We start from the raw sequence: 15,103 nt of genomic DNA, 5'->3' as shown, positions 1-15,103 counted from the left end.
ATAAATGCCTCTAAGAAAAGAAGTCCAAGAGTAAAATAAAAATAGAGACAAGTGAGAAGCTGTGGGGAAGTGGTGGGGGAGAAGAGAAGGAAAGCTACCAGCTATTAATGAACATCACCGAATTTCTGATGGATCAGAATCTCAGCAAACTCAGGATAGAGGTGTTTAAATAAAAGGAAGTTGATTTAGAACAGCTTCTTCAGGAACTGGGCTAGGGAGTTAACTGAAGAAGTAGAAAACCAAACAGCAGGGCAGGCTTGAAACAGGGCAGCATGAATTTGTAGCGGGTCACCTGAGCATAATTTTGCATCACCTTTAGCATAGTACTTTTTTTTTTTTTTTTTTTTGAAATGGAGTCTCACTCTGTTGCCAGCTGGAGTGCAGTGACATGATCTTGGCTCACTGCAACCTCCTCATTCAAAAGAATGTTGAATGCTTTTTAAAAATATGTTAAAATAAAATTTCTTCATCAGCCCAGTTTCTTTGCTATTAGAATATACCACGTTAGGCCAGGCGTGGTGGCGCATGCCTCTAATCCCAGCACTTTGGGAGGCCGAAGCAGGCAAATCACCTGAGGTCAGGAGTTCAAGACCAGCCTGGCCAACATGGTGAAACCCCATCTCTACTAAAAACAAAAAAAATTAGCTGGGCGTGGTGGCGGGCACCTGTCGTCCTAGTTACTTGGGGGGCTGAGGCAGGGAGAATTGCTTGAACTCAGGAGGCGGAGGTTGCAGTGAGCTGAGATCACGCCATTCCACTCCAACCTGGACAACAGAGTGAGACTCTGTCTCAAAAAAAAAAAAAAAAATTATCATTGTAAGGTCTGGCAAAAAGAAAAAATAATAATAGTAATAATAATTAACAAAAAAATTAGAATAAAGCATTTCTTAGGTCATCTTCTCCCCAAATATGTCATAGTTATATATAAATGATGCTAATTCTTTTGGAACATTCATGATTACAAAGGAAATCTTAATATACAGTAAAATTCCTGCCAGTGCTGCAATCTAAGAGAGGCAGCTAAGAGAGGTTGTAAATATATATAACCATTTGGAAAAGGTATGTTAGTACTTGGCTCAAGATGTGCAGGCCAAGTGTGGTGAAGCAGGGAGAACCTGTGAAGGCTTAAATGTATTTGCTCAGAGTGGGGAGGAAAATATCCAGGGAGAGAATATTTGGTAAACCTGAAACAGAGGTAAGATTTAGAGGATTATACTTAAGGCATCTGTGCAGGACAGTGGTGATGACATAAACACATGCTTAGGTTATTGTATAGGGGGAATGAATGCTTTTGTGAACTTGCTTGTCAATTTCCAGTGATGCCTCAACTTAGAACTAAATAATCTTATTTTGGGAAAAAGCCTAGGAGTTTTATAGACTATCTATCTACATTTTCCAGTATCGTTTCTAAAAATATTATGAGGAAGTAATTTTAAAATTAACTACCTAAATAAGGGCATTAAAGAGGGAAACCATCTTTGCAGTTAACTTCAGTTTTTAAATAAATTATTTTAGGAATAATTACCTACCTATTTTGACTCTCCCCCTCTCAGGACCTTCTCCCATTACTAGGATATTTGCTGGTTTCTAGAAATAAAAATAGAGCATTCAAATTACTATGTTTATTCTTTTGACATGCTCTAAAATGGAGAAAAGTTCTTATCATATAAAAGTATCATTTCTGTATTTTCATCAAAACTAAATCAAATATTAAGCACCTTCTACATAGTTAAAGCATTTGACATACTTGAAGTCAGCACTAACTTTATATAAACATCCTTGCTATGGAAACACACCTTATTTTCAAAATTACATCATACAAATAATTACAAAGCAATTAAAGCTATCATTTCTATTCACTCCATAGAAATAACTGATAATATTTTTTAAACCTGCCCAGAGTTTATGTGGTTGAAAAATTTTATATGAAATTTCAAACCACAACATCATTGCCTTCGTGTAAATAAGTAAAATGGAATATTCCTTCCTAAATATTTCTAAACTACCACAGGAAAACATGACCAGCATTCAACAACTCTATTAAAATTCATGCATCAGCTATCATACATGCAAAAGAAAGAAATTCCAAATATAATTTCAAGATGTAGGAAAATAAAAACCAAGGCTAATACGGAACTACAAGAAGAAATGAGTAGGCAGATAATCTTATTCTGGAAAAATGTATCCACCATATTTCAGTCACCCTTATCTGTAGACACCTGGAAACAGAGGAACTGTTGAGATAAGACTTTGGAAGGGGGAGAGAGTTAGTCTCCTTTGTAAAGTCTTTGGAGAGAAAATTTATGTGTTTTTAACTTACTGGATTCATTTACTCAATCAACGATGTATTTTTAGTATCTTCTACGGATAAAAAACCATGCTAAGCTTTAAGACAGAAAACAAAAGCACAGTAAAAACAGATATAGGTGACGGGAGGATGGAGGCAGCAAACTACCTAACCTCCATGTTTGTACCTATGCAACGATCCTGGCATGATCTGCACATGTACCCCAGAACAATAAATAAATTTAAAAAAACAAGTTCCTAACCTCCATATGCTCACTACATAAAGAGAAAGAAAATTAAGAATCGTGGTGTAATACTAGAAACTAGTGCTGTGTATGAGTTATAGAGAAGACTGAGGTCTTGGGTTCAAGATTAAACTGGATTACTTTTAAGATCCCTTTTAATTTGCTGATTGTTAAAAATGCTTCAATGAACAATAAGCACTAAAAAAACTACTTCAAAGGAGAAAGTGATGAATTAAAGATTTCATTGTTAAGAGAAATATTCATTGGGGATGGACGTGGGAATGGTGTCCATTAGACAGATCATGAAAATGAACAGGAAACATCATGGCAGAGCAGAGGAAGGGCAAGGACACCATAGGAAGTGGAAAAAGGATATGACCAGCTATGCATAAGACACAGAAGTCTGACTTGGGCCAGGTGCAATGGCTCACACTTGTTATCCAGGGGCTAAGGCAGGAGGATCACCTGAGGAGTTCAAGGCCAGGCTGGGCAAAACACAAAATAGTGAGAGTCCGTCTCTACAAATAATTTTTAAAATAGCCCATGGTGGCGTGTACCTGGAGTCCGAGCTACTCAGGAGGCTGAGGTGGAAGGATTGCTTGAGTCCTGGAGATTGAGGCTACCAGGCAACTCCCATGAGCCATGATGATACCACTGTACTCCAGCCTGGGTGACAGAGCAAGACCTTGTCTCCAAAAAAAAAAAAAAAAAAAAGTTCCAAAAAGGGTTCATGTTGAGGGTAGTAGGATGAATCCAGACTCTGGATAGTCTTAAATGTCAAGTGAAGTAATTGGACCGTTATATTACAGTCAGTGAGGTTATAGGTGTGAGGTGGTAAGAGTTCTGCCCAATGTCTTGTCAGCAGAAATGATGAGGGAGGTATGGACTGAGAAGCATTTTAGAGGAGAAAATTAAAGTTATAAAAGGTAATCGTTTAAAAATAGGGAATAATAAAGAGGAGACAATATATTGAGTTTGAAAAATGGCTAGGCATGGTGGCTCAAACCTGTAATCCCAGCACTTTGGGAAGTCAAAGCAGGAGGATCGTTTAAGCCCAGGAGTTTGAGACCAGCCTAGGCAACATGGAGAGACCCTGTCTCTATAAAAAACAAACAAACAAACAAAAAACTAGCCAGGCATGGTGGCACATGCTGTGGTCCCAGCTACTTGGGAGGCTGAGGTGGGAGGACTGCTTAAGCCCAGGAGGTCAAGGCTACAGTGAGCTGTGATCGTACCACTACACTTGAGCCTGGGCAACAGAGTGAGACCCCGTCTCAAAAAACGATAAGTAAAAGGAAAGAGTTTGAGAAATGTATGATGCCTAAGTCATACTAGCCACAGGAGTGAGAAGAGGAAGATTTGGATTTGAAATTTATTATCATTAGAGTATGATACATGAAAACATGAGATGGGATTGGTTCACCATATTAGAAAGAAAAAACTATCAGGGATCCATTATGCATAAAGTGTTATACTTCAGACCTTTAGGAAACAACAAGAAATAAAACATGAAGATCTTGACTTTAAGGAGCTTAAATCCAGTAGGAAATGACAGACAGCTATTAAGAATACAAGGCAGAGGCCGGGCATGGTGGCTCATACCTGTAATCCTAGGCACTTTGGAAGGCTGAAGCAGATAGATCACATGAGGTCAGGAGTTGGAGACCAGCCTTATCAACATGGTGAAACTCCATCTCTACTAAAAACACAAAAATTAGCTGGGCATGGTGGTGTGTACCTACAGTCCCAGCTACTCAGGAGGCTGAGGCAGGAGAATCGCTTAAACCCAGGAGGCGGATGTTGCAGTGAGCTGAGATCACGCCACGTACTCTAGCCTGGGCAAGAGAGGAGACTCCGTCTCAAAAAAAAAAGGAAAAAAAAAAAAAAAAAAAGAATACAAGGCAGATGGGAGATTATGAGAAGTACCAATATAGAAAGAAAAATGTCACGGAATGAATAATTCTCTTAATTGAACATCGAGAGAGTCTTTAGGAAGATGCCTCTGGATGACTTTAAGTAAGGATAACTAAGATTTTGATAAGCATCAACAACAACAACAACAAAAAGTTTTCAGACTCATGGAATCCTACAGATAAGGACATGGTCATATAAAAACACAGACATGGCATACTGAGAGCCTATACATATTTTGACGTGACAAGAACAGTGAATGTTTGGTGCAGAAATGGAACTGGAGAACTACACTGGGAATAAAATACCACATTAAAAAAAACTGGAGGCTGGGTGCAGTGGCTCATGCCTATAATCCCAGCACTTTGGGAGGCTGAGGTGGGTGGATCACTTGAGGTCAGGAGTTCAAGACTAGCCTGACCAAAATGTTAAAACCCCATCTCTACTGAAAATACAAAAACATTTAGCCAGGCATGGCGGCACACACCTGTAATCCCAGCTACTTGGGAGGCTGAGGCAGGAGAATCACTTGAACCATGAAGGCAGAGGTAAAGAAAAAGAAACTGCAATTTATTCTATAGGCAAAGCCAAGACAGGACAGTGAGATAATCATATCTATATTTGGGAAGAAAGTCTGGTAGCCACACGAAGGATGGATTGGAAAGAATGGATGAACCACAAAAACAGAGAAAAGAGATCAGTTGGAAGTGGGCTAAAATAGTCTAGGGAAAAGTAAGGGCATCCTAACTTGTGAAAATGGTCATAGTGGAACACACAAAAGCATTTGAAGGTAAGAGTTCAAGATTTGGCATTGCCTTTTCACATCATCTTCTCAACCCTCATTCATTCAACTAATACTGTTTGATCACATGCTAAGTAACAGGCAGTGATTTAGACTCTACGGAAGCAGCAGAAAACAAAAATAGGAAAAATCCTTGCCCTCATGGAGTTTACATTCTAGTGAGAAGAGAAAGACAATAAATAAGTCTACAACATGTCATATACTGATAAGTACCATAGAAAAGAAAACAAAACAAAGAGCATATAAAAGATTGTCACATCTGCTATTATGGCTGATTAGGTCATACTACGGCTCTGAGGGACCCTTCCCTTAACAGAACAGCTATATGCTATATAAGAAACAAACCAGGCACAGTGGTGCACACCTGTAATCTCAGTTACTCCAGAGGCTGAGGTGGGAGGATTGCCTGAGCCCAGGAGTTCAAGGCCAGCCTGGGCAACATAGTGAGAAACCTTGTCCTGGATAGGAGAGGAAAGGAAGCAGGAAGGGGAAAGGAGGGGAGAAGAAGAGGGGAAGGTGGAGAAGGGAGAAGGAAAGGGGGAAGAGGAAGAGGGAAAGCAGAGGAGAAGGAAAGGAGAAGAAACGGAAAAAGCAAGGAAATATTCCTTGAAGCATCCCTTATCGCCCAAGAGATAAAAACTTCACCCTTACTCAAATAAGGTATCCTTGTGGCTGGAGAGTTAGGGAAAGGCAAGGCAGGTCTGAGAGCAGCTGCCAATAATGCATTTCAGCAAGGACACTGAACCTCGGGCCACCAGCAAGGTGAGGAAGCTGAGCCTGCTACCCCACAATCACCAAGACCTTCAAGGGCACTAAAGGAAACCTAGATGCTACCAGTAGAAGTCAAAGCAAACCCTTTCTGGAGGAAACACTAACTTAGGCCTGACGAGTAAAGTAATATATTTTCCAGCTAAAAGACACAGGTATTTCCATACTGGATTAAAAACAAATTCCATGCTATTTACAAGAGGTCCACCTAAAGGAAGAACCATAAAAGCTGAAACTAAAAGGATGTTAAAAGATATATTAGGCAAACTGCCAAAAGAAAGCTGGGTCAACTATGGTAACATCAGACAAAATAGCTTTTAATACAAAAACATTATTAGGATAGAACTGGTGATCATTACATTAAGTGAAAGAAACCAGGCGCAGAAAGACAAACTTTGTTGTGTTCTTACTTACTTTTGGGAGCTAGAAATTAAAACAATTGGGCCGGGCGCGGTGGCTCAAGCCTGTAATCCCAGCACTTTGGGAGGCCGAGGCGGGTGGATCACGAGGTCGAGAGATCGAGACCATCCTGGTCAACATGGTGAAACCCCGTCTCTACTAAAAGCGCAAAAAATTAGCTGGGCATGGTGGCACGTGCCTGTAATCCCAGCTACTCAGGAGGCTGAGGCAGGAGAATTGCCTGAGCCCAGGAGGCGGAGGTTGCGGTGAGCCGAGATCGCGCCATTGCACTCCAGCCTGGGTAACAAGGGCGAAACTCCGTGTCAAAAAATAAAAAATATAAAAAATAAATAAATAAATAAAACAATTGGCTGGGTGAAGTGGCTCAGTAAATAAAGAAGAGATACTAAGATTTGGGGGTTATAAGCAAGGATAACTAAGATTTTGACAAGCATAAACAACAACGAAGTTTTCAGGCTCATGGAACCCTACAGGTAAGGACACAGTTACATAAAAACAGACATGGCATACTGAGAGTCTATTCACATTTCGATATGATAAGAGCACTGAATGTTTGGTGTAGAAATGCAACTGGAAAACTATATTGGGAATAAAATACCACATGAAAGAAATTGGAATTTATTCTATAGGCAAAGCCAAGACAGGACAGTGATCCCAGCACTTTGCAAAGCTGAGACAAGAGGATCATCTAAGCTCAGGATTTCAAGACCAGCCTAGGCAACAGAGTGAGACCCCATCTCTACAAAAATTTTTTTTGAAAAATTAAAACAAGCCTATAATCCCAGCATTTTGAGAGGTCAAGGTGGGTGGATTACCTGAGATCAGGAGTTTGAGATCAGCCTGATCAACATGGAGAAACCCCGTCTTTACTAAAAAATACAAAATTAGCCGAGCATGGTGGCACACGCCTGTAATCCCAGCTTCTAGGGAGGATGAGGCAGGAGAATTGCTTGAACCCGGGAGGTGGAACCTGCATTGAGCCGAGATCGCACCATTGCACCCCAGCCTGGGCAACCAGAGCGAAACTTCAAAAAAAAAAAATTAAAATGATTGGCCAGGAGTGGTGGCTCACACCTGTAATCCCAGCACTTTGAGGGGCTGAAGTAGGCAGATCACGAGGTCAGGAGTTTGAGACCAGCCTGGCCAACATGGTGAAACACTGTCTCTACTAAAAATACAAAAATTAGCCAGGCACGGTGGCCCGTGCCTGTAATCCCTGCTACTCAAAAGGCAGAGGCAGGAGAACTGCCTGAACCCAGGAGGCGGAGGTTGCAGTAAGCCGGGATCCTGCCACAGCACTCTAGCCTGGGTTAAAGAGCAAGAGTTGGCGGGTGGGAGAGATTCGTATGCAGAATACCATGAAACCTTATCTTAAATGACATTTTAAAAGTCTTAAATAAATTAACCCATGTATTTAGATAAGAAGATTCAGTATAGTAAAAAAAAAAAAAAAAAAAATTCTCCCCATACTTATCTGTAAATCCCATCAGGGATTTTGTTCCTATGGAACAAATTGATCAATGGGTAGAGCAGAAACCCTCAATGGAATCATGACAGAGAAAAGAGAAACCTGAGATCAGTAGAGAAAAGAGCATCTATTCAATGAATGATGTTGGTACAACAGGTTACCCAAATGTGGAAAAAATTAATTAAATGAATCTTCACCTCATGCTATAAACACATCAATTTTAGGCAGATTAAAAACATAAATGTGAAAAGCAAAACTTCAAAACTTTTAGAAAAAATATAGAACATCTTTTTGATCCTAAGGGAAGAATTTCTTAAACAAGATCCAAAAAGCACTAATCATAAAAGACTGAAAAATTTGGCTATTATTAAAATAACTTCTAATTATCGAAAGAGAAACAAAATAAATGACAAAGCAGAAACTAGCAGAAATATATGCAACACATATAAGCAACTAAGATTTAGTATCCAAAATAAAGAACTACTGTAAGTCAATATGAAAAACAACAAAACAGAAAAATGGGCAAAATGTCCAAACAGGCATTTAAGCACAGAAAGTTTTAACCAATACATATATAAAAAGATGTTCAACCTCATCAATAATGAGGGATATATAAATTAAGATCACAGTGAGATACCTTTTTTTTTTTTTAAGACATAGTTTCACTCTTGTTGCCCAGGCTGGAATACAATGGGGCAATCTCAGCTCACTGTAAACTCCACCTCCTGGGTTTAAGCAATTCTCCTGCCTTAGCCTCCCAAGTAGCTATGATGACAGACATAAGCCACCATGCCCAGCTAATTCTGTATTTTTAGTAGAGACAGGGTTTTTCCATGTTGGTCAGGCTGGTCTTGAACTTCCAACCTCAGGTGTTTTGTCCTCCTCAGCCTCCCCAAGTGCTGGGATTACAGACATGAGCCATCGCACCCAGCCTGAGATACCATTTTATACCTACTAGATGGGTTCAAAATTTAGAACTACAGAATAGGAAGGTCAGTCAGAATTCCAGCGCATAGCTGGTGGCAGAATAATTGTTGGTACAACTTCTTCGGAAAACAATTTGGCATGACCTTGTGAAAGGAACAACTGTATATACCCTTTGAATCAGTAATTTCATTTTTTAAAATGCCAGATTGTAATTTAAAAAAAAATTGTGGTAGAGTCACACAATGAATTTTAAAACAGCAATAAAAAAAATCACTGAATTACAAATGAATGTAAAAACATGTTCAAATCTTGGAAGCATTATGTTAGGTGAAGAAAAGCAAGATTTAAGACTATATAGAAAAGGATGCCATTTCATAAAGCTTAAATCCAGACAAAGATAGAGAATATACTATTTAGACGTACGTAAAAATATAATAAATCTGTTTTTCAATAGAAGAGAATAAGAGATTCAAAATCCAGGATATTTGTTACCTCTTGGGAAGAGGCCGGAGGATAGGATGGGGGATACATAAACACAAGCATGCTACTGGTGATCTCCCTCGTGCTGGGTAAAGTGACAAGTTCTCAATAGTTCACTGTATTTTTATGCTCTGTAACATCCATAAATACACCAAATATTCTTTTCTACGTATCGTATATTAAGAAGATAACAAAGACAAAAAATAAAGCAAGGCATGGGGACAGGCATTGTTGGGAGTGATTTGGGAGGGTGTAATTGTAACATTATTTAAGCCTTATTTTAGGTTCTTCAGAGAAAGTGTCTTTGAGAAGGTAACATTTGGGATAAGACCCGAGTCAGCGGGGTATCTAAGGAAAGGGCAGTCCTGGCAGAGGGAGGAGCAAGCTGGAAGGCCCGAGGCAAAGTGGGGTGGGGGATATCTGTAGGGGTGGGGGATATCTGGTGAACTGGAGACAAGACTAAGGAGAATAGGAGGGGTCAGGAAAAATAAGAGTGATACAGCTATGGGAATTATAAAAGAGGAAACCAAAGGAAGGGCTTGCTTGCTGTTTCAAACGGTTCTGGTTTTGTCCAAGTCATTTTAGTACCAGAATTGGACAGGTTCTGGGGCACTTTCTGACCTGTACTTTGGCAGCTGGGGAGGACTGCTACCACTACAAGGTTTGCAGGAGGGCAAGGGCAAGGTCATGGCGTTCAGAGCAGTTAGGAAAAACCTGAGTGAGCTAGCAGACTGGCTAACGAGAGTAAGAGCAAAGGGGTCAATGTGAGAAGAGGAGAGTAAGTACCAGGAGAAGTCGAGAGGTCAGGCAAAGAGTTGGGAAGGGGGTTGTCAATCCTACAAAATCACCTAAGAACTTGGAGAGACTTCAGGTTTGACATGACTAGAATTAGCATCACTTGTTATATTATTTTTCTGCCTTACCCATAATTTTTAAATAGTTGAAATAGTTCTACTATCTATCTGTCTATCTATCTAATCTATCTATCTATCTATCTATCTATCTATCTATCTATCAATCATCTATCTTCTGCCCAATCTCTGATGGCAGGGGATTTGAAAAGACTATCACTTCTAGTACACTAAATATTTCTATAATGTTTGATTTTGTCTATTTTGGTATTGCTTACAATTAGAGAAATGGCATTTTAAAACATATAATAAAAAATAGGCCGGGCATGATGGGATACGTCTGTAATCCCAGTACTGTGGGGGGCCAAGGAGGGCAGATTGCTTGTGCTCAGGAGTTTGAGATCAGCCTGGACAACATGGAGAAAACCCCATCTCTACAAAAAATACATTCATATTTCTGGATTTGGTTTACTTGTATTTTTTTTTAATTTTTACAATGATTCTCTTAGGTGAGGTTAGGCTGAAATTTCTTTTTCATGCTTTGTCTGGTTTTGCTATCAAGATTATACTGGCTTTCTAGAATACGTTTGGAGCATTCCCTCTTACTCTATTATTTGACCATGTTTGAATAGTATCAAAACAATCTGTTGAAAATTTTGAGAACTTGCCTCTTAAGATCATCTGGGGTTGATGTTTTCTCAGAAAGATTTTTAACTACAGTTTTAGTTTACTTAGCATTTCTTAGCTTCTTCAGTCTATGAAAGAAATAATAAATAAAGCAAGCAAGCAAAGAGGAATAAAGGGAGGCTGGAGGAACAAGAGTCAATGAAAGAATCTGTGAAGGGAAAGTCACTTGAACCCGGGATGTGGAGGTTGCAGTGGGCTGAAATCATGCCACTGCACTCCACACTCCAGCCTGGGTGACAGACTGAGACCGTCTCAAAAAAAAAAAAAAAAAAAAAAAAAAAAAAGAAAGAGGAAAGGAAGGAAGAAAGGAAGAAACAAAGAAAGACAGAAAGAAGAGAAAGATCCTTGAAGGAATATTAAAGGTAAGAAAACCAAAAAAGTAATAAATAAATAAATAAATAAATAAGCTAAAAATGAAAGAAAACAAAGGTAAGAAAACCTAGATAGCACAGGGTTCTTTCTCGAAGCTAAGAGAACCTAAAAAGGAAGGAGGAGCCATCAAGTGCAACATAATGAAAGCTGAGAAAGGGCCTTTGGAACGGACAATTAGGTCATAGGTGATTCAGAAAAAAATAATTTCTGTGCATTTATAGAAGCCAGACACAGTAAATGAGATCCAAATAAATGGGGAAAAGGTAAAGGCAGATTTTAGAGTACACTTTTGAAAGCTTTAGTGAGAATGGAATCTCTGGGGGAACATAACAATTTTTTAAATTTTGAAATTATCAAATAAGCCATCTTATTTTTTATTTTTCATTCCTGAAGTTTGAGTTTAAGCCCTTTAAAAATAAAGATAGTAAGATAAAAAAAAAAGAACACTACAAAGTATAAGATCTGAGAGCAAAAATTGCTTCATGTAAGAAATGAAAGTAGATTATTAAGCTGCTGAATGCTAGTCCAGGAAGGTGGTTTTACACTCAGCTATCTCTTGATAGAAGTTCTAGCAGTCACGCTATGTTGAAACAGAGAATATGAGCACCACAATGGAATGAGGACACAAAGAGAGTGATAAGAGGAATGCTCTTTTCTAGTATTGAAGTTAGTAGAGAATACCTTTGATATAACATACTTAAAGCCTATGGAAGCTCTAAGTGCAGGCTCTCCATGTAAAGTCTGAGATGAGGGCAGAGGCAGTGACATCGTTTAGAGGAGTAGCGGCTTATGAGCTCTTTTATACAGTTTGAGAACAGAACCTAGAGCTTGGGCAGTAACCACAGAGAAGGGCTCCTGAAGTCAAGTGAAGACCTCGAATGGCAGAAGGAAGTCATTTTTAAATGTGCATTTCTTAACTGGGATTGCCTGTTCCCTTCAGAACAAGTAAATAAATGTTAAGGTCTTAAGATACTTGATGTTTCAAAATATAAACAATAACAGGATGAAGCACCATTAAAGTGTGTTTAATTTTTCAAAGCATTTTAGCATCCATCATTTCATCTTTCTTAATGGAAATATTCAATGGTACACAAGACTATGGGTCAAGTCTCAGGGCAACTCCAATCAATCCCCAAGATTCTATACTTAGTTGTGTTTGCAGATGTTATGCTTATTTTTCAAGACTAACTTTAGCAGTGATTAATTTTAGCGAAAGTATATGCTTCAAGAAAAAAAAAAAAAAGGAACGAAAACTGCAGTTCAGGCACACATACCTTCACCCACATAAAAAAACCTAAAAAGATGAAGAAAGGATACCAAAATTGTTCTGACCTACTTACATCCCAATTAACACAGACTATGCTTTACTAAAACTCCTCTTCTTACTGTGAACACAAAATGCCAGCTGTGAAAGCAAGCGATACTGCTGGGTTTGCACACTTTGGTTACCATAGAAACAGTAGAAATGGCAAGAGTTGGATGCCTTGCACTTAAGTTATCGACAATAAAATCAGATAGATAAACCAATGCCCAGGGTTCATTTTAGTTAAATTGTATTTTACAGGCAAAAGTCAGGGAAATAATGTGGTAAGTAATATAATTACTCAGAAGCTATTCCTGAAATAACTGCATGTTAGGAGAATTTAGTTAATGCTTGAATTTATATTCATGATACTTTAAATGTACTCCAGATTTGCTTTTTCCTTCTATAGAATCAATGTTTTCACAGGGTTAAATATATTTCAGTTAATTGGCACATCATGAGTAGCGCAGCCTAAAGATACACAATCTTTCTACTACATTTGCTTTCTCCCCACCCCAGGACATTTGGGACAAAAATATGAAACTCATAATAGGACTCTTACCAGCACCAATAAAGAGAGAAAAACACAAACACAATTGTCTACAATCCTGAATAACAGGAACACAGACAATGAGACTATCAATCGGACTAGTTTCTGAAACAATGAACAGTGCAGGCTTGATATTAATGGCTATACCTATACTTTTATTTAAATATAGTTAGTGGTGACACAGCTCTCCTCACATTTGATGCAAACGTACAGTCCCAGGAAAAAACCCTCAGTTCATGCTCCTTTCTTTACACTGTTTTTCACTGTTTACCATGAAAAAATATGATTCTGCGTTGTAACAAATAGGGCAAGGAACAACCTAAGAGTAAAATCTATGCCTTTTCCTTTTTTTTTTTTTCTTAAGCAAATAGTCATTTGCTAATAGCACTACTCTATATAACTTAAAACAACTTCACTGATTAGACAGTAGATGATTTAAAATATAGAGAATCTGATCATTGTGATTGCAACTTCCTAGAGGGCAGGGAGAGTCATTTCTGTCACCACTTCATATGTCTGCTGAGAACTAGGCATATACTGTGTTTAATAAATATTTGTTGAATGAGTAAACAAATAAGCGAATGAGCTAATAATTTGCCAATGGTTTGTAATCATAATCCATCCAGTTATGGCGTAGGTTATGAGTGTCCTTTGAGAGAGACAAGTTCCCAATTTGCAAAGAAGTTGAAGGAAACTAGAATAAATACCCTAAAACATGCCAAGCTCACTTCTGAATAAGGGTTTTAAAAAATATTATTTTAATTTATTCTGCAGTTTCAAAATCCTCTATAGGCTGGCCAAGGTGGCTCACGCTGTAATCCCAGCACTTTGGGAGGCCAAGGTGGGCAGATCACAAGGTCAGGAGTTCGAGACCAGCCTGGCCAACATAGTGAAACCCCATCTCTACTAAAAATACAAAAATTCGCCAGGCACAATGGCACGCACCTGTAGTCTCAGCTACTCAGGAGGCTGAGGCAGGAGAATTGCCTGAACCCAGGAGGCGGAGGCTGCAGTGAGCCAAGATCGCGCCAATGCACTCCAGCCTGGGTAACAAAAGCGAAACTCCGTCTCAAAAAAAAAAAAAAATAGATATGTCAAATGCACGTTGCCCATCACCAGAATAAACACAAACTCAACTTGTCCAAACTAAATTTTTACTTTTCCCTGTCGAAACTGCCTCTTTTTTTGGTTAATCCTTTCTCAGTCACAAAATCAACAAAAGCAGAAATTTGAACTTGCATTGATGCTCTCCTTTCTCCCTCAAATCTAACCAATCCTCAGATATGACTATTTACATCCTAAATATTTGTTGACTATGTCCCCTATTCTCACTTCTGATCAGCTCTGTCATAGTTCAGCCCTTCCTTATTTCTCCACCAGCTGACTACAACCACCTGATAATGCTGCTATCCCTGTGCCCTCAAACCAACTCTCCAGAGCCCTGTCTGAGTGGTCTACCTTTAACAAAAACCTGACCAGCTCAGGAAACTGGACACAAGAAAAATCCACACTTCTAAATAGGACAACTAAGATCCACCATAATCTGGTCCCTACGTCTTTCTCTTGCCTCTTCTTTTACTCCTTTTTCCTTGTCCCAGTAATACAAAGTGCTTGAAGTTTCTTCTCTATGCCCTTATTCATACTCCTGTGCCTGGAATGCTCCTCTCACCCACCTCTTTTCATCTTACTAATTTTTATGAATCCTTTCCAATTCAACTCAGTATGAATCGTCCAAGACAGTTCCCATCCCAGCTGGTTAGGTGTTATTCTGTACTCAGTGCAGTATGCTTAGCTGATCCTTGAATGTACCTCATAATTTCTTTTGTAAACCTTGTTGCTTTATGATTATGTTTGTTGAATCTTCCCCCACTCATTGGGGGAAGGGACTGTATTTATTAACTCTGTATTCCCAGTGCTGAGCATACAGTCTGGTACATGTTAAGAAGCCAAATATGTTTGTAATGCAAATATTCTTAGTCTATAAACCAGTACTTCCCCCACAGAAATCCAGTTATAAATAAGTGATCTAGTTA

General features: G+C 38.9%; 1 protein-coding gene across 5 annotated transcripts in view; it reads right to left on the bottom strand.

The window, feature by feature from the left end:
• The window catches only part of CDK19 (cyclin dependent kinase 19), a 189,103-nt gene that overhangs the window by 26,139 nt on the left and 147,861 nt on the right, over positions 1-15,103 (bottom strand). For all 5 annotated transcript variants that reach the window (XM_003935967.4, XM_074397604.1, XM_074397605.1 and 2 more), the window contains one exon: positions 1,530-1,587. In XM_003935967.4, the coding sequence (XP_003936016.1) occupies positions 1,530-1,587 (58 nt within the window). The remainder of the gene's footprint in view (positions 1-1,529; positions 1,588-15,103) is intronic.

This window comes from Saimiri boliviensis, chromosome 4 (assembly GCF_048565385.1).
Source record: "Saimiri boliviensis isolate mSaiBol1 chromosome 4, mSaiBol1.pri, whole genome shotgun sequence".
NCBI lineage: Eukaryota > Metazoa > Chordata > Mammalia > Primates > Cebidae > Saimiri > Saimiri boliviensis.
Note: the sequence above shows the minus strand (reverse complement) of the source record. Positions and strands in the feature narration are given on the sequence as shown.